This window comes from Cynocephalus volans, chromosome 8 (genome assembly GCF_027409185.1).
Source record: "Cynocephalus volans isolate mCynVol1 chromosome 8, mCynVol1.pri, whole genome shotgun sequence".
In the NCBI taxonomy this organism is placed as follows: Eukaryota; Metazoa; Chordata; class Mammalia; order Dermoptera; family Cynocephalidae; genus Cynocephalus; species Cynocephalus volans.
The window spans coordinates 18912644-18932378 of NC_084467.1; the positions used below are offsets into that span (position 1 = coordinate 18912644).

The window sequence follows — 19735 nt, forward strand, 5'->3', positions numbered from 1 at the left end:
AGAGTGTCCTTCCCATCATGATTAATAGATTTCCTGCACATATCGGGATCAAGCATGAGACATGCTGTTTTCTAATGATCCTGCCTTGGACCGTGGGCTCCTGGAGGCCTAAGGAGACCACTTCTTCATCCTTGCATGCCCAGTACCTTGCAGAGTGTCTGGCACATAGTAGGTGCTTTAAGTTCACTGAATGCATGTTTCTGGGGGAGTACCCACCCCACCCAGCTCTTCTCCAGTCACCTAATGAGGCTGCAGGGTGCTGAGAAGGACCTTGGGCTTTGGAGTCAGACAGACTTGGTTAAAACCTGGGCTCTACCTCTTACCCTGTGGTCTTGAGCTATTTCGCTACCTGTTTTTTCATTCACAAAGTGGGGATAATAATGCCTATCTCACAGATGATTGTAAGGCAGATGAAGTAAAATAATACTGCGAGGCACTGAGCAGTGTCTGGCAAGGCTAATTACAAACACAGAGAAACCTCTTCCAGTACAGACCCTTTGCTGGCTCCCAGGCAGCCCGGTCCCATGGAACCCCTTCCTGGAACCACTGGGAGATCCAGCTCAAGACTGACGCACCTCACACTCATGCTTCCGCCTGGGCTCTGTGAAGGTGGCTTTGTTTTTCGGGTTAAATTTGATCCCCCTGGGGCCACTTCCCGGGTGAGAGTTCAGCCAAACACAGAGGACGGAATGTGGGGTGTGGGGGTTGGGGGGTAGGGTGAGGGGACAAGCTGCAGGTCCGGCTCCACGGGCCTGGGAAGGCAGGGCTGGAAGCAGGGTGGGGACTTGCCTTGCAGGTCAGCAGCACTTGGCAGTCCTCCGTGATCTTCCACTGCAAAGGCTCCTCGAAATAGGGACCTGCGAGTGCAAACCAAACATGCCCACACGTCAGCGCGCCAGGCTCGGCCAGGGCGCCACCTGGTGGCGAACGGGGAGAAGCCGGCTGACCATCCCTGGCTGCTCACGTGCTGCCCCCACCAGGGCGGGACTGGGGTGAGGCAAGGGGTTGCTTAGGGCTCAACATTTAAGGAAACGCTCAGTCTCAGGGTCAGGCAAGTGCTGTTTTGTTCTGGCACCGGGAGAGAACTGGACCGAATTGCAGTGGACCTCCAGGGCTGGAGGGTGGGGCGGGGTGGCCATTAACCCACCTGTCCAGCAGTTCTCCAGCACTGACCAGTGGCCAAGGCTTTTGAATTTCACCCCAGCAGCTCTTACCCTGTTTTCTCTTCCAGTCTCGTCTCTTAGCATCTGCCTTCCTCAGAAGTTTGTCAAAATCTGTGAACATGTAGGAAGGGGCTGACATGAGCTGAGGGAGGGACAGAAGATGGACAGAAGACTGGGGGTGCTCAGCAGGCCCCGGAGCAGAGAGCTGAGAGCCCACGGGGAGGCCAGGGTGCAGGGCGGGGCGGGATGTGCAGGGCATGGCTGACCGTCATCCACCAGGGCCAGGGTGATCTGGTTTTTGGCTTTTCCGTCTTGGAGCTGAGCAGTATACGTCCCTTTGTCATCCTCCGACAAGTTCTGGATGATTACTTCCACCAGGCCCTTCTCTCGGTCAAAATTGATTTTGCGGTTCTGGGGAGAACAAACCCCCAGGGTCTTTTTTGCACTTTCTCTATTCTGGGAACTTGTCTGTGGAGCACACATTAGGGTGTGGTTGAACTTGGGGGGAGGGTGATATGTGTAGAGTTATCAGCCTTCAGAAACTGGGAAAGGGGCCCTGAGGAACCCCTTTCTGCATGTATAGACTGAGACTCCCCCCCCACACCTGGACCCTGAAAACTCCCTGGTTGCTTAAATTAATTACAATTTAATAATAAGCCCCCAATCCCTACTGTGCCACATTTTTGGTTATTTTCTACTTCATTCACAATTTAATAGAAAAATAAGCCCATTAAAGTATAAAGGATAATATAAAAATCGCCTGTGCAACACCAAGGTCAAGGGCCTGGGTCTCTGTACTGCCCAGCCACCAAAACAAAAGCAAAGACAAAACAAAACATTCCTGTGTACTTGCTACCTGGAATTAATACTCACGTATAATATAACACTTTGTTATATTCTAACAATTTTTAAAGTTTTATTTTCCACGTTTAGGTTTAAAGTTTTATTTTCTGCCTGTTTTGCCTTTAGGTGCCTTATTCCCTCTGGTTTTATTTTTATGTATGATTAGAGGGAGTGATTTAATTTTATTTTATTATAGGGATGACTGATCGTCCCAAAGCTGTGTACTTAAGAGTTCAGACTTTATAACATTTCCTATACCATGTGGCAAAGTCATTGTGTAATCTTTTTTTTTTTGGAAGCTGGTGGGTACAGGGATCCAAACACTTGACCTTGGTGTTAACAAAGTCATATTATAACATGGTCATCATAACACCATGCTCTAACCAACTGAGCTAACTGGCCAGCCCCAAATATTTGTGTAATCTTTATTCAGAGCTTTCAAGTTTATTTTCTCGTTTGTTCCTCCTGATCCTGGGACAACCAGCCCTGCTGTACAGATGCAGAAACGGAGGCATGGAGAGGTGAAGAGACCTGCCCAACGTCAGACAGCCCACTGGGGCAAAGACGAGTCTTCTGACATCTACCCAGAGCTCCCTCTCCTGTCAGAACCAGCGCCCCTCTCTGTAACACATATTTTCTGATGGCCACTTTGCCATCTGGAGATGAAATTCACAAACAATATGAGACCGAATCACAAGTTTGAATCTCTCATGAGATTGAAATTGCCATGTTTGCAGGTAAAAACAGTTGAATACTGACAACTCATAATGGTTTAATCTAATACAACATATCTACACGTATGATTTAAAATAAAAACAATGTAATACTCTAACTGTAATATGAATACAATATGTATTTGAAGGCAAGGGGTCTTCAAAAAGTTCGTGGGAAGATTCGTATCATTTTTTAATTCTATTTTGCCATGATCTTTTTTTTTTTTTTTTTAAGATGCCTGGTAAGGGGATCTTAATCCTTGACTTGGTGTTGTCAGCACCCCGCTCAGCCAGTGAGCCAACCGGCCATCCCTATATAGGATCTGAACCCGTGGCCTTGGTGTTATCATCACCACACTCTCCAAAGTGAGCCACGGGCTGGCCCTGCCATGATCTTTTCGAAGTACCCTCATACGTAGATGCTTAGGCACAACCTTGCCCATGCTGCACTGATTTATAATGAATTGGTTTGCATTTAAGAGAAGAAAAGCAAAAAGATCAGAAGCTTTTCTGTACAAGAACAGGAAAATGAACGAAAGAGCGTAGGTAAAGTGGCTGATAGAATAAAACCTCTCTATTTGGTGTATAGTAAAATCGTACAAAATACTTTGTGTTTTTACCTAAAACAGAGTGAGGGTCTAGGCTTAGATCATTGTAAGCATGAACATAGGTTTTTCATCATAAGAATGTTTAGCAGGACATTTGAAAGTTGTACGGGGTGTGGGAAATTCTTTGTAGGAATGCCCCTCATATTGGCTGGCATCTACCCTCCACTCCCATACACTAAAAGCTGGGAGTCCCTGTCCCCACCCTCAGCCCTGGGACAGATAAAGCACACAGCTATTTCTGAAATGCCCACTAGGGGGAAGTACCCCCGCCTTTGGAGAACCACTGCCCGGTGAGGCCACCTCCTGGGTAGGGGAGTTTCACTTAGGGGTTGTGAGCACCCAATTACCGGTGAGCTGAAGATCTCCTTCTCGTTGAAGATTAGATGCAGCTCAGCGGCTGGAGATAACTTTTCTACTTCCAGCCAAAGCCGCACCTGCCCTTGCTCGAGGATGTCAATGTTCCAGCCGGAGATGAGTTTGATCACTGGGAGACACAGGAGGATCTAGGTGGCTGGGGCACCCTCCTTCCTCCCCACTCCCAGCCAGCGCCACCATGAGCGCATGCGTTTGACATGCAAAACCCTTGGAGAGCCTGAAGGAGACATGTCTGTTGAGGGGGTCTGTGGAAGGTTTTCTGCATGCTCACTCTAGATTTAATTAAACTCAGTGAAGCATTTCCTCTGACAAGGGCTCTGGGGCCATGGTGCTCAACCTGGCCTCAGACCCTGGAGGACTTTCAAAAGCACTAGTGTCTTGGCTCTGCCCTCAGAGACTCATGTTTGTCTGGGGCATGGCCTGGGCTTTTTTGGAAAGCTCCCAGGGTGAGTCTAACATGCAGCCAAGTTTGTGACCCCTGCTCCAGGGACTGCACACACCTTCCCAGCCAATGGAGGGAAGCGGAGGTTTAGATGGCCCGAAATCCAAATGACTAAAGAGCCAGTGTTAATAATTATAGGAAGAAGAAACCACCCACATTTCCTTCCTTGTACCCTCTGAACCCCCTGCTGGCTCTCCTCTTCTCTCTCATGGACTTCCATGTCTCTGACCCTCCAGCCCTGTGACTCCGCATCCTCTGCCCCCCGCCCCCAGGTTATTTTCTGGCTCTTGGCTTGACTCACTTCTGCCCAGGACATTTGAATGGACCCAACGGGAGCTGTACAAGGCTGGCAGCAGCTTGTACTGCTTACCTGGGTTTCTGATCTCGTGGCTCAATTTCTTCAGCTTGTCCAGCTCTGGGACAGGGAGGAGCAGGGAAGAAGCCAGAGAATATGAAATATCCAGGCCAGTGGGGTCCCTGGGTGCCATCCTAGGGTCCCATGCTGGGTGAAAATCTTGAGGGACACCCTGCTGCCCCCCAACTTGGGGTCCCTTGGCTCCACAGGGATTGAGAGTGAGCACTGTGAGCCTTGGGCCTGGGGCACCGAGGGAGATGATGGAGCTGCGGCTGGCCACCCTGAGATTATGTATTATCCCTGTTCTGTAAAGCCTAGATCCAGTCCCATCTCCCCAGAGGAGCACCTACTATGTGCTAAGCTCTGCATGAGCTCACTAGTCCTCACACAATGCTGTGCTGTCCACCTTCAGGCCTTTCCAGGCCCACCAATGCCAGAGCCTGTTGTTAACCCACCGCAACATGCTGCCCTGGTATCTGAGGGTCTGGACCACATACCGAGCACTCCAGTTCAGAAGTCTCTAGGGCTGCTCTACAGAGTGTTGTCTCATGTGCTGACTGCTTCCTTATGTTAGGTTTGTCTATCCTGCAAGGGTGAGCTCTGGACCTACATGAATGCCTGGCACATAGCTGTTGATCAATAAATATGTGTTGCAGGGATGAATTGGCAGAGCTCATGCCTCATTTTCCCTTGTAAGCCCTAGAGTCCTTAGCATGATAAGTCTGGACTCAAGGCAAACCTCCAGTCAAGAAAACCCCCTAAATCCCACACTTTTGTGTATGGCTTTAGTTTGCATAGAGGCATCTAATTGTATCTGCATAAAACATTGTTTCAGTTGTGTCATAATTCAGGGATTATAATTCCTCTTTGTAGATGAGGAAACAGGCCCAGGGAGGTGATATGACTTGGCCATGGTCAAAGAGCCAGCGAATTATGAAACTGAAATTGGAACCCAGGTCTCTCTGGCTTTTACTTCTTAACAAAATCAAAGGAGGTAATAAAACCAAGGTCCAGGGTTCGATCCCTGTACCGGGCAGCCACAAAAAAAAAAAAAAAAAAAAAAAGGAAAGAAAAGAAAAAAATCAGAGGGGGCCCTGCTGTGCAATGAACAGGGAAGACAATGGGCAGGGGCTGTCCCAGTTGCTACAGGGACAGCAGAGTTTGAGTCTCATCAGTCATTGGCCTCGGTTTCGGTCTGGTTCAATTCACTGAAGGTGATGACCCTGTAGACATGGCACCCATTCTGGTTTGCCAGTCTCCACCACTCCCTGTCCTCATCCTCACTTCTCAGACCAAAGGCCATTTACAATTTATCATCACACGTGCACTGCTGCTTTTCTTAGGCTATAGAAGGAAGCAAAGCAATTCTGGTACCTTTGCCTCTATCAAAAGTGGGAAAATGAAAGAGAGACAAAGAGAAAGTGAATTCCACCAGGCAGGGATTTTTGTCTGCTGAGTTCACCGATGAAATCCCCAGGGCCTGGGACAGTACCTGCATATGGCAGGTGCTCAGTAGCTATTTATTGATTGATTGACTGAATAGGTGGGTGGTGAGGACCTGCTTCTCTGTGGACAATGCCACTTTACTCATTTTTCTTGCTGCTTCTGGCCTCTGTGGGTGTTTGTGTTTGGGACTCTTGACTGGGTTTGTCTCTCCAGGGAGGTAGCAGTGGAGCAGGAGCATTACCTTCCTCGGTCAGCGTGTGGCTTGCTGAGATGTCCTCATCAGCATCGGTGACTACCACTGAGTAGGTGCCCAGATCCTCAAGGCCGGGATCTTTCAGGATGACCTTGGACCTGGCAGAGAGGAGAGTGGAGGCTCTGAGAGGAGCTCCTTGGCCTTTTGCAATGGAGGCCTGGGAGCTGGAGAATCTTTTGGCTCTGGAGGCCCTGCAACCCACCCCAGACCCTGGCCAAGCCAGGAAGCAGGGGCAGCAGCCTCCTTGCACCCCCCCCGGTGGGTCCCCTCTGGCCTGACATCTTCAGTGCCCCCATTAGCCAGCTGTCTGGCACAGGGTCTGCTCACTGCCTGTACTGCCCTGTCTTCCTCCAGGGCTGGAGGCGTCAACTCTATCTCCTGCTGGGCAGAGCCGAGGCCACGAGCTGCTGGGGGAGGAGGAGTAAGACATGGGGACATCTGACTGTGGAGACTGTGGACCTTGTGGTCATCTGGTCCAACCCTTCATTTTACAGATGAGGAAGCTGAGCCCAGAGAACTTGCAAGAGCAAGCCCCTGGCACCCAGGCTACAAACTGAGTCCTGAGCATCTCTATGGAGGCACCGAGGCAGAGGCACACACAGTTCCTTCCAGAAAAAGAATCTCCAGAAGACTGTGGCCGTGTCAGCCCCTTCAATGCACTCCCCCTCACCTCTCCCTAAGGTGGTGGTCTTCATGCTCAGGGAGCGACCAGGCAGCCCCTTCCAACCCACCGTGGGGTCTCACCCATGAGCTTTTGCCAACCCGTCTTTGGGGTCCTGTTGAGTGGTCGGGCCTCCTCCTCTCCCCTCACTTACTTGTTAAGTCCATCCTCGATCTGGACCCTCTGGGGGTCTGGCGGACCCTTGTAGTCTTTGGACCACTGAAACTCTGAGGAGTCGGGGGCCTCAGGGGCCTCAAAAGCCAAGTAGATAAAGCCCTCTTCATCCACACCAACCTCGATTTCCCGGGCATCTGAGGGAAAGATCCAAAGGAGGGCACCGGACATTTATAAATAATAAGCCAGGTCAGCCCCTCCCCTGCTTAAACCCTCCAGGGATTGCCCCCTGCACTTGAATAAAATAATAAACCCAGACGCCTCGCGGTGGCCTCCAAGGCCTTGCATGATCTGGCTCTTTCTCACTCAAATGTCACCTCCTCAGAGAGGCCCTCCCTGACTGCCCTGGCTAAGGTAACCACACCCCACTATCAGCTTGTTTTATTTCCCTTATAGCACTTATCAATATCTTAAATCGCCTTCTTCACCTAGATGTTTACTTGTTTACTGTCCATCTGCTCCCCCCACCTCCCATACGCTGGAGCAGGGACCCTACTTTCTCATTAACTCCTGTATCTCCAGCGCAATGTGAGCATCACCAAATATTTGACGAATGAATGAATAGTTAAAAGAACAGAAAGAGAATGTGCTTTATAGTTAGGAGAGCTGAGTGATTCTGTCATACATTAGCTGGGTGACCTCATCATTTAATGTCTCTGAGCTATAATAAAATCATCTAATGTGGGGACAATGACCCCTCCCTCGGGGGCTTGTTGGAGGGCTGGGAAGTGGGAGAACCTAGCAGAGCATCTGGCATGTAGCAGGAGGGACCTCAGGAGCTGTGACTGCAAGACAGGCAGGGCCAGGTGTGGTATCTAAGATGGAGCTGGGGTCATTTTGAATATCTATAGAGTTGTATGCATTTATGAATGTGGGATATGAAAGGAAGATCCCACCAAATCATGTGGAAAAGATATGCATCTATCTTGGGGTCCCACAGAAATGAATGGGGGTGGGGAAGGCAAGAGAAACAGGCAAGAAGGGAAGGGTAGAGCTGGAGGAAGTGAGGAGACGCGAGAAGGGCTGGCAGATCCTGTCCTTCTGCTGTGGGCCCTCCTGCTTCCCCCAATCCCCTCTGAGTTCCGAGCAGTGGTGCCCCAGCTCCCACCGGCTCCCTCTGGCTCCCACTGGCCACCCCTACCTGGCTTGTCCTCCAGGAGCACTGGGTCAGTAGGCATGGACGGCTGTCCCAGACCAGCTGAATTCATGGCCTGTACCTGGAACACATAACTCTTTCCGGGCTGCAAGTTGGACACCTGGGGGTGGGGACAGGAGCGAGCACTGAGGACAGCAGATTCATCCTTCCTGAAATCCTGGCTGCAGGAACCCTGGGGTCTGGGGAACCTCCAGGAGGGCACAGGCTGCCCTGCTGGGTGGGGACAGCCAAGGAGCACATCCCTGTCCTGAGTTCCAGACCACGAGTTCAAACTTTTTAATGGGCCTGTCACCTGGATTACCTCCCAGGTATGTAGCACCTGGATCTCTACCTGCTGGAAGCTTAACTCATCATCCACCTCCCAGCAAGAAGACCCCTCCTTTCCTGTGTCCCTCATCTCTCTACATGATACCACTGTCCACCCACCGCCCCCAAAAAAGGCCAGGGGATGGTCGCCTCTGACACCCTTTTCTTGAGCTCTCCCCCTCCAACCACCAAGTTCTGCCCACTTTTTTTCCCTAATGTTTCTGGAATGTGGCCGCTCCCCTCTGTGTCCCAGCCGTGGCCTTGATAGAAGCCTGATTTCTCCTCCTTGAATAGTCCACGTCTCCTTTTTATTTTTTTTTAAGATGACCGGTAAGGGGATCTTAACCCCTGACTTGGTGTTGTCAGCACCACGCTCAGCCAGTGAGCTAACCGGCCATCCCTATATGGGATCCAAACCCGGGGCCTTGGTGTCATCAGCACCGCACTCTTCCGAGTAAGCCATGAGCCAGCCCTAGTCCACGTCTCCTAAATGGTGTTTCTGCCTCTGGACCCTTCTTCCCCAATCTCTCCCTCCCTCTGCCAGTCTGATTATGCTTAAATCTTTTGGTGGCCTTCAGGGTCAAGCTCTGGTTTTGAGATTTATTCCCTCAAGTCTTCCATTCTGGCCTTAGCTCCTGCCTTCATACTCCACTATGTCCCTGTCACTCCATGGCTCCCTCGGGGTCCCCACAAGCATCACGTCGTTTTGCGCCTCCCTGCCTTTGCCCTGGCCCAGCCCTTGGCCTGTAATGCCCTCCCGTCCTTGGCCTTGCTGACTCCAGCTCACACTTCACCACTCAGCTCTGGCCCATGCCGGGATTCCAGGAAGTGTCTCTGACCTTTGTCCTTTGAGATCTCAGAATTCCTCGGATCCCCTCCCTTGCAGCATTTATCACACAGTATTGTGATTGCCTATTACCCAGCGACTGTGACTTATTTAGCTTTTGATGTCTAGGACCTGGTCCAGACCTGGCACTAAGTAGGTGTCAAGAGGTGTTGAGTAAATGACTGAGTGAATGGCAGGCAGCCAGCCATCCACACGCAGAAACTGGTGCCAGGTCACTGAGGCTGTCCCACTCTGGCCTGGGCCAACCTATATGCAGAGGTGGAGAGGCCATCCATCGCTTGGGGCCCTCTTGGGCTGCCCAGCACTGGCCAACTCTCTACTGCAGGGAGACTGGCCTGCAGAAGTGGAGACTCTGCAGAATCTCAGGATTCCACTGGCCAAGGCTTGTCCTCCCCGATTCTGTCTTAGGTGGCTTTAATTTTATTTTTACAAAATTAAAGTTTTAATTTTTTTTTATTCTAAAAGAAATACATGCTTGTTGGGAAAAATTTAAAACAACAGAGAGGAATATGAAATGAAGGATTGAAGCTCCCCTGGCAGTCCTGCCCCAAGAGAGGACCAGAATGAACAATTTGGTAGAAGCCACTTGTTAGTCTACGTGTTAGTATCTCATTCGTCCCACATTGCTTTGGGCTTCTTGAGCCTGCCTGCTTTTTTCTCTGGGTGTTCCCTAATGGAATGCTACTGAATAGTCTTGAAATCCACACACCCTCCTGCCCACTAGGAGAAGACAGCAAAATGGGTTGGAGGAAATTTTCCCTCTTTCCCTAGAGCTGCAGAAATTGAATCCTAGTCCACATGGCAGAACTGTCCTTACAAACGTTCCTTAAACAAAGGAGGCCGTGAGACCCCTGGCTTCAGGGATGGACGCCATGGCCTGTGAAGGAGGCCTTCAGTGGCCTGGAAGTCCGTAATTCTGATCGACTAAGTTAGTAACTTGTGTCTGCTGAGAATGCCTCAAGTGACACCTGTGTCTTCTGACACGTGTGAATATTTGTGAGCTCTCTTTGTTAAGCCAAGGAGAGGACCATCGGAGCTGCTCCTTCCTCTGTGTGTGTGGACGTTAAAACCACCACAGGGGAATCTGACCAAGGATTCTGCGAGATGTCTTATCCGTCCAAGGACTTCAGAGTTTTCTCCTCATTTAAGTTAAGAAACACATATTGCATGTATGATGGTTTATATATATTGTATGCTATCTAACATAAATATCCTGTTCCATGCCGCTTCGTTTTTCTTAGCCACATATGATGGATCTATTTTCATGTCAATACATATATGTAGGCCTGCCTCTCTCTTTATATTATTGCTGCTCTTTACACTATCTCACTCCTTAAACTGCCTTATTATTTATACTACCCGGCACAGGATTCCACTTTAAGGATACACCATGATTAATTTAGATAACCCCCTACCGATGGACATTTAAGTTGTTTTCATCTTTTGCGATTACAGAAAATGCTACGATGAGGGTCATTGTGCTTAGGTCTTTGCACAGTTGTCTAATTATTTCTCTACCATTCAACCCTAGAAGCAGGATTCCTGGGTCAAGGAATATGCATATCCAAATGCTGATATACTTGTCTGACTATCACGTGAGTTTTAGGGAGGAGTCTGCCTCACATGGAGCAGGGTAAGGCCACCAACCAGCCAGACCTACTTCCAACTTGCTGTGTGACGCTAGGTAAGTCTTTCTCTCCCTCTGGTCCTCTGCTGCCATTAGTGAAGGTAGAGATCTCTGAGGGTTGTTCCAGCTTTGATGTTCTGTGCTTCTGCCATGTCCAGTGACAGAGAAGGCTAAGGGCTGGTTAGAAGATGAAGGGGCAGGGTACTCACCCTCAGGTGGGTGCCAGAGATGGGGTCTGCAGTGACTGGCTTCCACTGGTCAGAGCCTTCCTCCTGGAAACTGATGCGGTAGCCCGTGACCGGCCCGGCCCCGGTGTACAGCGGGGGCTCCCACTGCAGCATCAGGGAGGTGGCCCGCACCTCAGACACCCGCACGTCGTACGGGGGGCCTGTGGGAGATGAGAGATCGGGCAGAGATGTTGGAGTCAGGCAGCCAGGCAACAAGCCAGACAGCCAGCTGGCCAGCTGTACAGACAGGCAGCAAGCTGAGTGGGCAGTCAGCAAGCTTGTGAGTCTGTCAATCACAGGCACTCCTGGAGTGCCCACCCTGGGTAGAGTGGAGAGCTGGCTGGCCTTGGCTTCATGACAAAGCTTGGCTCTGGGCCTGAAATAGGGTCAACTCTTCAAAAAGTGCTCAGCATCCCCTCCTTCTGGAAGCTTCTCTGACCTTCTAACCCCATCCCAGACAACATTAATCCTTCTGAAGTCTTTGCCGTCTCAGTGTTTAGTGAAAGGGGTAAGGGTTTGGCCTCCAGAATTGGACCACTGGGATTCATGTCCTGGCTCCACCCTTGGTAGCCATCGGGCCTCTGGGCAAGTTACTTAACCTCTATGTTCCTGTCTCCTCATCTGTAAAATGGGGATAGTAATAGTTCTAGTGCTGTTGTGAGCAATAGTGAGATAACTTATGGAAAACTGTCTGGGACAATGTAAATACCCAATAAATAGTAGCTGTTTATAATTGTTGTTGTCCAAAGTGGCACGCACTGTCATTATCTGCCACTTGCGTAAAGATTTGTGTAGAAAACAGAACTGAGCTGAACAGAGTAATGGGAGGTTGTGATTGCTCCTTCCCCGGGGAAGGTGAGGGGTTCGTTTGTGAGAAAGCTTATGTGGTCGGGGGAGCAGTGCTTAGGGTGACCAACTGTCCCTGTTTGCCCAGGACCGAGGGGGTTCCTGGGATGTGGGACTTTCAGTGGTAAACTGGGAAAGTCTGGGGCAAACTGGGATGAGTTGGTCACCTAGTGGTGTGCCTTTGGGGTTTGAGATTAGTCTGTGGCCAGGATCAGAGCTGAGATGGTGTGTCCAGCTGGGGGATGGCTTGTATGGGGCTAGTTGATGGCCCGGGCCAGGAGTCCTCTAAGGCAGGGTTAACACTCAGTCTGTGTTAGGGATTACAGGGCCAGCTGTGGAAGAGTCAGGGGTCTTGGGTCTGGGACCAACAGAGCAAGCCTGCATGCATAGACAGAATGGTGGTGTTCATCTCACCGGTTAAATTTGGGGAGGGAAGGTGGGCAGGTGCTGGACGTCAGGCCTCTGGGTCTCTCACCTGGCTGGGGCATCGTCCACTCTTTGCACTCAAACAGGCTGCTGGGCTCCGACAGCTCGCCAACACCTGCCCAGTTGGCTGCCCGGGCACGGAACTCATAGAAGTGGCCTTCATGAAGGTCGCTGACCTTGAAGAGCAAGAACACAGACTGTGAAGGCCGAGGCTGGGGAAGGGTGGGGGAGGAGGTGCAGCCGCAGGGGAGAGAAGGGGTACCTTGTAGACCCGGGCTGGGATGGGCTGCTGGTTGACCGGGTGCCAGTCCAGCTCCTCTGAGTCATGCTGATCCAGGAAGTAGCCCAGGATCTTGCCACCTCCACGACGCTTGGGGGGTTTCCATCCAATGACCATTTCATTTTTCCCGCAGTTGAGGAGGACAAAACCATACGGGGCAGATGGGGTAGCTACAGGGAGGCAAGGAGATGAGGGCAGCTAGGTTGGGCAGGGGGCCCTGGGTGAGCCAACCAGCCTCCCCTATGGGTGCCCACCGTGCTCCAGGGGGTACTCCTGAGCCCACAGCATCTGCCCCCCAGAAGGCACCTGGGCTTCAGGTTTTGGAGCCTACCCCCTAGAGCTGACTGGGCCCCATCCCATGGCTGCAGGCCATCGTGACTTCCTCCCCAAAGGAAAGGGTGGTCAGAGTCAGCTCCAGTTCTCTGCCGGGGCTTATGCCCCACTGGCTGCTGGGATCGGACCCCTCAAGATGTGGTCTGTAAGTCTTCAGCCCTCTGCCCAGCCCAGGGCTGCCTCCACCCAGGGGCTCACAGGCTGCACCTGCCCTTGGACTTACCCAGAGCCTGCTTGACCCTGATGGGTTCTGTGGCGGCTGAGCTCTCACCTACCCCGGCCTCGCTGACTGACCTGAAGCAAAACTCGTAATCCTTCCCTGTCCTCAGCCCGGGAACCGTAAACCTGGGCGAGAAATATGCAGCCTGCAGGATTGGCCCAATAGCTGGAGACACTCCTGAACTTTCTAGAACAACCTTGTGGGACAAGTGGCCCCCAGCATGATAGGATTTGGAGGTCCTAGGCCAGTTCTTACCTAAAAATATTGGCCCTGACCCCATAGTGGTGCCTGAGATGGTATCATGGAGGATGCAGTTCTTAAGGTTTGAAAGGATGTTTGCGTTGCTGGAGCCACCACTAAAGGGCAAATATGCTGGAAAAGGTGCCAATTTAAGGCAAAGGCAGCTAACCCTGAGCCAGCGCTACATGGCACATCTTCAGGACTTTGTCCTTGAAAATGAACAAGTGGCTGTTTTATCTGCATGAAAGCTGTGATTCAAAACCTCGGAGTCCTTTTAAAGACCCTGAAGAGAATTGTCATCCAGAGATGTATGAGGACACTCTGGCTGAGAGGAAAGTGTCCTTCTCGTCCTTTCCTTTTTTGACAACATCCAAATTGTGGACCTCTTTCTCCCTTTTCATTTATCAACATTTTCCTGTGGCAAATCTTGATCTGCAGGAGGAGTCCCGAGGACTTAAATGACACCAGGTGTTGGTGGATGACCGTGTCGAGCTCCCTGCTCAGGGACATGCAAATCTAAAGGGGAACATGCCTTTATGGGGGTGGGGGAGCTTTCAGGGGGATGATGGTCAGGCAGCACCTGAACAGGTGAGGTTGGGGGAGACTCCCCAGACCAGCCTCTGTTGGCAACAGACGACAGTGGTGAGAGTGACGGTAGCCACATGCGCTTGTCGCTTGTCTAGTGCTCACTTTACCTACATTAGCCAGGTGCTTGTCACAATACCTGTGAGGAAGGCACTGTTACTTATCCCTATTTTGGAGATGAGAATAAAGTGTTGAATGTTGGAATGCTGGCGGGGCCCTTGTGGACCAGACTGTCCAGGTTCCTCATGATACAGGTAGGGAAGTGTCCCCACAGGAGGAGGGAGATGTGCCAAGAACACACAGCCAGTTAGGGACTGAGCCCAACCAGAGATAGGTCTCCTGAGTGTCAGTGCAGGGTCCGCCCACTCACCATCCATCCATCCATTCATTCATTCACTCCTGTGAGCCAGGCTCTGTGGGGTCTGGTGGTTCGGCAGTGAACTGGACCAACTGAGTTCCCTTTATGCCGTCACCCCACACGCCAGCTTCTGGGCTGCAGGGTTTAGCCTCCTTCCAGGCATGACCCATGTAATAGACGGCATGCACATGTGTAACAAGTTCCCTGGACATGCCAGAGGAACACGCCCTGTGCCTTGTGTGACACATTCCCTGGCCATGCTGCTTCCTTCATGCCGACCCTCCCTCAGAGAAGCACATCCAAATGCGAGTGGGGGGAGAGGTCTTTTTCTAGGGATAACCTTGACTGAGCTAATTGGTCAAAAACGTGGTTATTCTGTGACTTGGGAACTTTATCTCTTATCAGTAACAGGTTATGAGTTACTCCTGGCAGCTGACTGTGAGGCACCAAAGACCAACAGGGCACAGAGGCTTCCTTTTTCTGGGTGAGATGACCTTGGGGCTCATGGCTGAGGGTGAGGGGAGTCTAGCCAGGTGTGCTTGGGGCCTGGGCAGTCTTTCGATGGAAAGGAGGGAGAGTATCATCCCCTAAACCCCCTACCCTGCAGAGCCTCAATATCGAGATGTCATGAGCCCAGAAGCCACAAGACTCACTGCCTGCAAGGACGAGGGTCTTTGAGGGCCACAGGGTAGGAGGGAGCCTCAGAACAGAGTCGAAGTTGGAAAACGAAGAGGACAGGAGTGTGGTCCCACTCTCCCAGTTTACAGGAGGGAACTGAGGCTCAGAGAGGGCGAGTCTCCTGTGCAGGGCACTGGGAGAGTGGGGGTGGGGATGGAGCCTGAACCAGGTCTTCCTGGCTCGCCTCCAACTGCTCTGTACCCCTCTTCCTCTCTCTCTAAGCTCCTGGAGGGACAAGTCCTCATCACAGTCACCTCTATCCATGGAGCCCAGCAAATAGCACGTCCCCAGCAAATGTTTGTCAAAAAAAGGACCATATGGGTTCAAATCCCAGTTACTAGCTTTGAGGGTTTGGGCAAGTTATTTAACCACTCTGTGCCTCACTTTCTTCATCTGTAAAATGATAATAAAGACAATAGTCCTAAGCCCATAGGATTGCAGTTAGAACTAGATGACCTGGTATATGAAAGAGCTTAGAACAGTGCCTGGCCCAGGATAAATTCTGTGAAATGGTAAATGTCATTATTATTATGGCCCCTCTTTTGAGAGTGCCCTGGTGCAGGGAGGGGTGATACAGACTTACCTGTTGTCCTGGATGGGCTTGTTGTTAACTGTTTGCCACTCAGATGATCCCACCTCCCGGGAGTAGATGTAATAACCCAGGAGCTCTGGGCCACCTTCCACAGGATCCCAGGTCAGGCAGACAGAGGTCTGTGTGTCTCGGAAAGCTTGAACTTGTGTTGGAGGAGGGAGAGTAGCTAAAAAATAGAAACGTGGTTGAGTGAGGATGCTGGGTTACACAGCTCATAGACTGGGGAGGGGGAGGAGAGGGGAGAGGCAGGGAGGAGCCCCCAGAGCAATCAAGAGCATGCACGAATTCCAGACATACCTGGGGGCTTGGGGCAACTCTGTCCCAGGCTCAGAAGTGTGCCCCAGATTATTGTATACTAAAAATCATCTCTCCTCTTAGCTACAAGTATCTTTGCTTCCTCACTCAAGCACTAAAGCCCTCACTCATTTACCCTTTCAATCTATCTCTCACTCAGAAGTCACTAAATCTGACAGCTTTCCTCAGTCCTTATCTTTGACTTCAAGAAAACTTGATTTCTTTCCTTGAAACCTTTCTACTGACTTTTATGGCTCCCTGAGACTAAGCTCCTTCAGTTAGGGGCTTCCATAATTTGTTAAATGGATAGATGAATGAGATGGATGGATGAATGGATGGATGGATGAATGGATGGATGGATGAATGGATGGATAAATGGTTGGATGGATGGATGGTTGGATGAACTGTTGGATGTATTTATGTTTGTATGAATGGATGGATGGATAAATGGTTGGATGGATGGATAATTGGATGGATGAGCGATTGGATGGTTGGGTGGATAAATGATTGGATGAATGAATGGGTGATTGGATGGATGGATGCATGGTTGGATGGATGGATGGATGGATAGTTGGATGGATGAATGGTTGGATGGTTGGATGGATGGATGGATGGATAGATAGATGATTAGGTGGATAAATGGTTGGATGGATGGATGGCAGGGACATGATATTCCTAATTCTCTCTTCTCAAACTGTCTGCTAAATCCTTTAGTGGCTCCCCTTCTTCCTTTTGCCCCCAAATATGAGACTTCTCCACCCTTTTGTTCACTGGCCTGCACCATGTTTCTCCTCTCCTCTTATTCCTGAAGGTCCTGCTTATCTCATGCCTTCAACCCTTACCTCCCTGCAGGCCTCCCCACGCTCTCTCCTGAATTCCAGAGCCTCATCTTCCATTTTCCTTCTGGACACCTCTCCTCATGTTCCAAGTGCCCCCAAATCAATAGAAAAACCTATTCAACATAAACCCAGCATTTATGGAGTGCCAGCTCTGAGCCAGGCACTACACTCTGCCTGGAACAGGTACTGAGAAATAGATTTGAAGTCCCAAGCTCAGGAAGTTCTTGTCAGCAACTTCAACCTCTGGAATTGAAGAGAATGTGGCAGTGAGTGCGAGCTGGGTGGAGGGGAGAGGCTGGAGGGAGACTACTCAGGGTCCCCTCCTGCAGAAGAGACCCTAAGGGCAGGAACTTGAGCTGAGGGTATCCAGTGTAGGGACACTAAGATCACCATTTCAAGGAGAATTGCATGACCTGAGGAAATGTTTGTAATATAATGTTAATTTTTAAAAGTAGGATGCAAAGTGCTCCAAATGGTCTGACTGTACTTTCAAAATGATGCATTGATATGTGTGTAATCAATAGGCCTGAAATCCAGGCACCCAGAGGCTCATAGCTTTCTAGGCTCCCTCCCTCCCTCCCTCCTTTCCTTCCTTCTTTCCTTCTTTTCCTTCCTTCCTGTTTCTCTCTTTTGCTTTTTTGATATTTTTTTCATTTTCGTAGAATAGATTTACTTTTATAATATGAGTAAATGCCTTTTCTATTTTTCTCCCCTTCCCTCCCCTCCTCTCTTCTCCTTCTCTGAATTGTACAGATCTTGTGGTCCAGAGACTGCCCTCAGCCAATCACAAAATGCTCATTGGCCAGGCCTCAAATCAAACCCAAATATTAACAAGACCAGAATTAAAGAAAAATACCACTTGCCCACCAACCCATTCATACTTGCTGTGAGTGTATATGCACACATACATACATACATACATACATACACACATGCATATATATATGTGTGTATATATATATATATATATACATATATATATGTATGTATTTTTTTCTAAATCATTGAATCAGAGCAAATCTAGGACTTTGAAATCATCCCCAAATGGGACCTGTAGCAAACCAGGCTTTTTTTGTACAGGTGGCACTACAGCTAGGTTCCTTAAAGGACTAGTTGGTGATGCAGCTGCAGAGAACCTTCTGATCAGATCTGATCAAAAAACCTCAGAATCCAGAGGCCTGAGAGGAGAGAGGGAGCCCTGGAAAAGTGGGGCCAGGATGGAGCTGCAGCTGGGAGACTCAGGAAGGAGTGCAGGTGGGAGAAGTAACCTGGGCCTTCGGAACAATGGTTTCAGCAGGTGAGGACAGCAAGGTTTGCAGCTTGGAAATGACCTGTCCAGCCCCATGTTGTGCTGCAGATGAGAGGCATTCTGCCTGGGCAGCCAGGGCTCAGGGTAGACAGTTCAGCCCCTACTAGGGAGGGAGCAGGGGCTGCTCAGGAGGCTCACTTCTGGCCACACAAGTAGGATCTAGGGATCTAGGGGGCAGGTCAAAGACTTTTAGAAATGAGGGACCAGAAGCGTATATGGCTTCTGTGCTGGATCCAGTTGGACTCTGTAACCTGTGAATGGTTGATCTGGAAAAAATGTCCATACCTCCCTGAGCCTCTTGCCCAGGGATATGTGACTTCCAATGTCTGCAGACGCCAGGCCTGAGATCATGTCATTTTGCAGCTTCATGATAGGCAGAAGAGGTCAGGGAGAGGGAAGTAAGCACACTCCCTCCCCACAGCGTCGGGTCCCACGTCTGCTTCTCGCCCCATCCCCTGTGTTGCGCTGCACGAGTACCTGGCTTGCCCCTCAAGGTGATGGGCTCGCTGGGCTCTGAGGGATCGCTCGTGCCATACTGGTTCATCGCTCGCACTCTGAAGACATATGACTTCCCCTTCTCCAGGTCCAGAAGGGCAAATCTCGGGGATTTCACAGGGGTTTCTGAGCTGATGGCCTCCCAGGTGCCACTACCTATGACTGACTGAAGACAAAGACAAGCTCGCATTGGTTAAGAGGTGCCGGGGCTGGTTCTGTGCCGGGCACTTCCCACACATGCTCCCGTTCACTCAGGCTGCCGCCGAGCACCTGGCTCTGACCCACCTGCTTTGTGGACATCTCCGTCTGCTGAGCATCTCACATGCGACACGCCTGGAGCTTCCCCCCAGGCTGTGCCACCCGCGTTGCCTTAGTGGCACCACCTTCCAGTCACTTGGGCCAAGACCCTTGGGACCATTCTTGTCTCTTTCCTTCACCCCCCAAATATGCTCCATCAACAAACCCAGTTGGCTCTCCCTTCAAAATTTATGCAGAATCCAACCATGACTCACCACCCCCATGCTCCCGCCACAACCTTGATCCAGGTGGCCATCCTCTGTCACCTGAATTATGAGAGGAGCCTCTGAACTGATCTCCCTGTTTCTACCTTTAACCCCTTTCAGTCTTTTCTCAAATGGCTGTCAGAGGGACCCTTTACAGCACAAGCCAGATCAGGTCCCCATCTGCTCAGTGCCCTCCCAAGACCCCCATCTCCCTCAGAGAAAAAGCTTCCCTGTGACCTGACCCTTGCTCCCTGTCTAGCCACCTGCCATGCCCCCGTCGGCCCCCCCACCCCTCCCTGGTGGCCCAAGTCCCACCTCTGGGCCTTTGTACTTGCTGGTCCTCTGTCCAGAATGTTCTTCCGAGGAATCTCTTGGATGGCTCCTCATTTCCTTTAAGCCTTTACTCAAAACTCACCTTCTGGGGGAGGCCTTTCCCAGCCACGCCATCTGAATGTCAGCAGCCCCTCCCCCACACTCAAATTCCCTCCCTGCTTTATGTCTTTCTTGTTAGCACTTATCACTAGCTACCGTGCTTAATATT

General features: G+C 50.7%; 1 protein-coding gene and 1 long non-coding RNA gene across 2 annotated transcripts in view; one reads left to right on the top strand and one right to left on the bottom strand.

The window, feature by feature from the left end:
- LOC134384927 (uncharacterized) overlaps positions 1 to 6293 on the top strand; it is a 43585-nt gene extending 37292 nt beyond the window's left edge. Inside the window, exons 2-3 of the long non-coding RNA XR_010024269.1 lie at positions 2491 to 2743; positions 6159 to 6293. This is a non-coding gene — a long non-coding RNA (uncharacterized LOC134384927). The remainder of the gene's footprint in view (positions 1 to 2490; positions 2744 to 6158) is intronic.
- MYOM3 (myomesin 3) overlaps positions 1 to 19735 on the bottom strand; it is a 50914-nt gene that overhangs the window by 9333 nt on the left and 21846 nt on the right. The window contains exons 15-28 of the mRNA XM_063106743.1: positions 18674 to 18857; positions 15746 to 15920; positions 13305 to 13426; positions 12731 to 12918; positions 12518 to 12644; positions 11179 to 11357; positions 8175 to 8289; positions 7014 to 7170; positions 6187 to 6296; positions 4515 to 4559; positions 3675 to 3811; positions 1430 to 1574; positions 1215 to 1274; positions 790 to 857 (exon numbers count right to left, since the gene is read on the bottom strand). Of these exons, the coding sequence (XP_062962813.1) occupies positions 790 to 857; positions 1215 to 1274; positions 1430 to 1574; positions 3675 to 3811; positions 4515 to 4559; positions 6187 to 6296; positions 7014 to 7170; positions 8175 to 8289; positions 11179 to 11357; positions 12518 to 12644; positions 12731 to 12918; positions 13305 to 13426; positions 15746 to 15920; positions 18674 to 18857 (1812 nt within the window). The remainder of the gene's footprint in view (positions 1 to 789; positions 858 to 1214; positions 1275 to 1429; positions 1575 to 3674; positions 3812 to 4514; positions 4560 to 6186; positions 6297 to 7013; positions 7171 to 8174; positions 8290 to 11178; positions 11358 to 12517; positions 12645 to 12730; positions 12919 to 13304; positions 13427 to 15745; positions 15921 to 18673; positions 18858 to 19735) is intronic.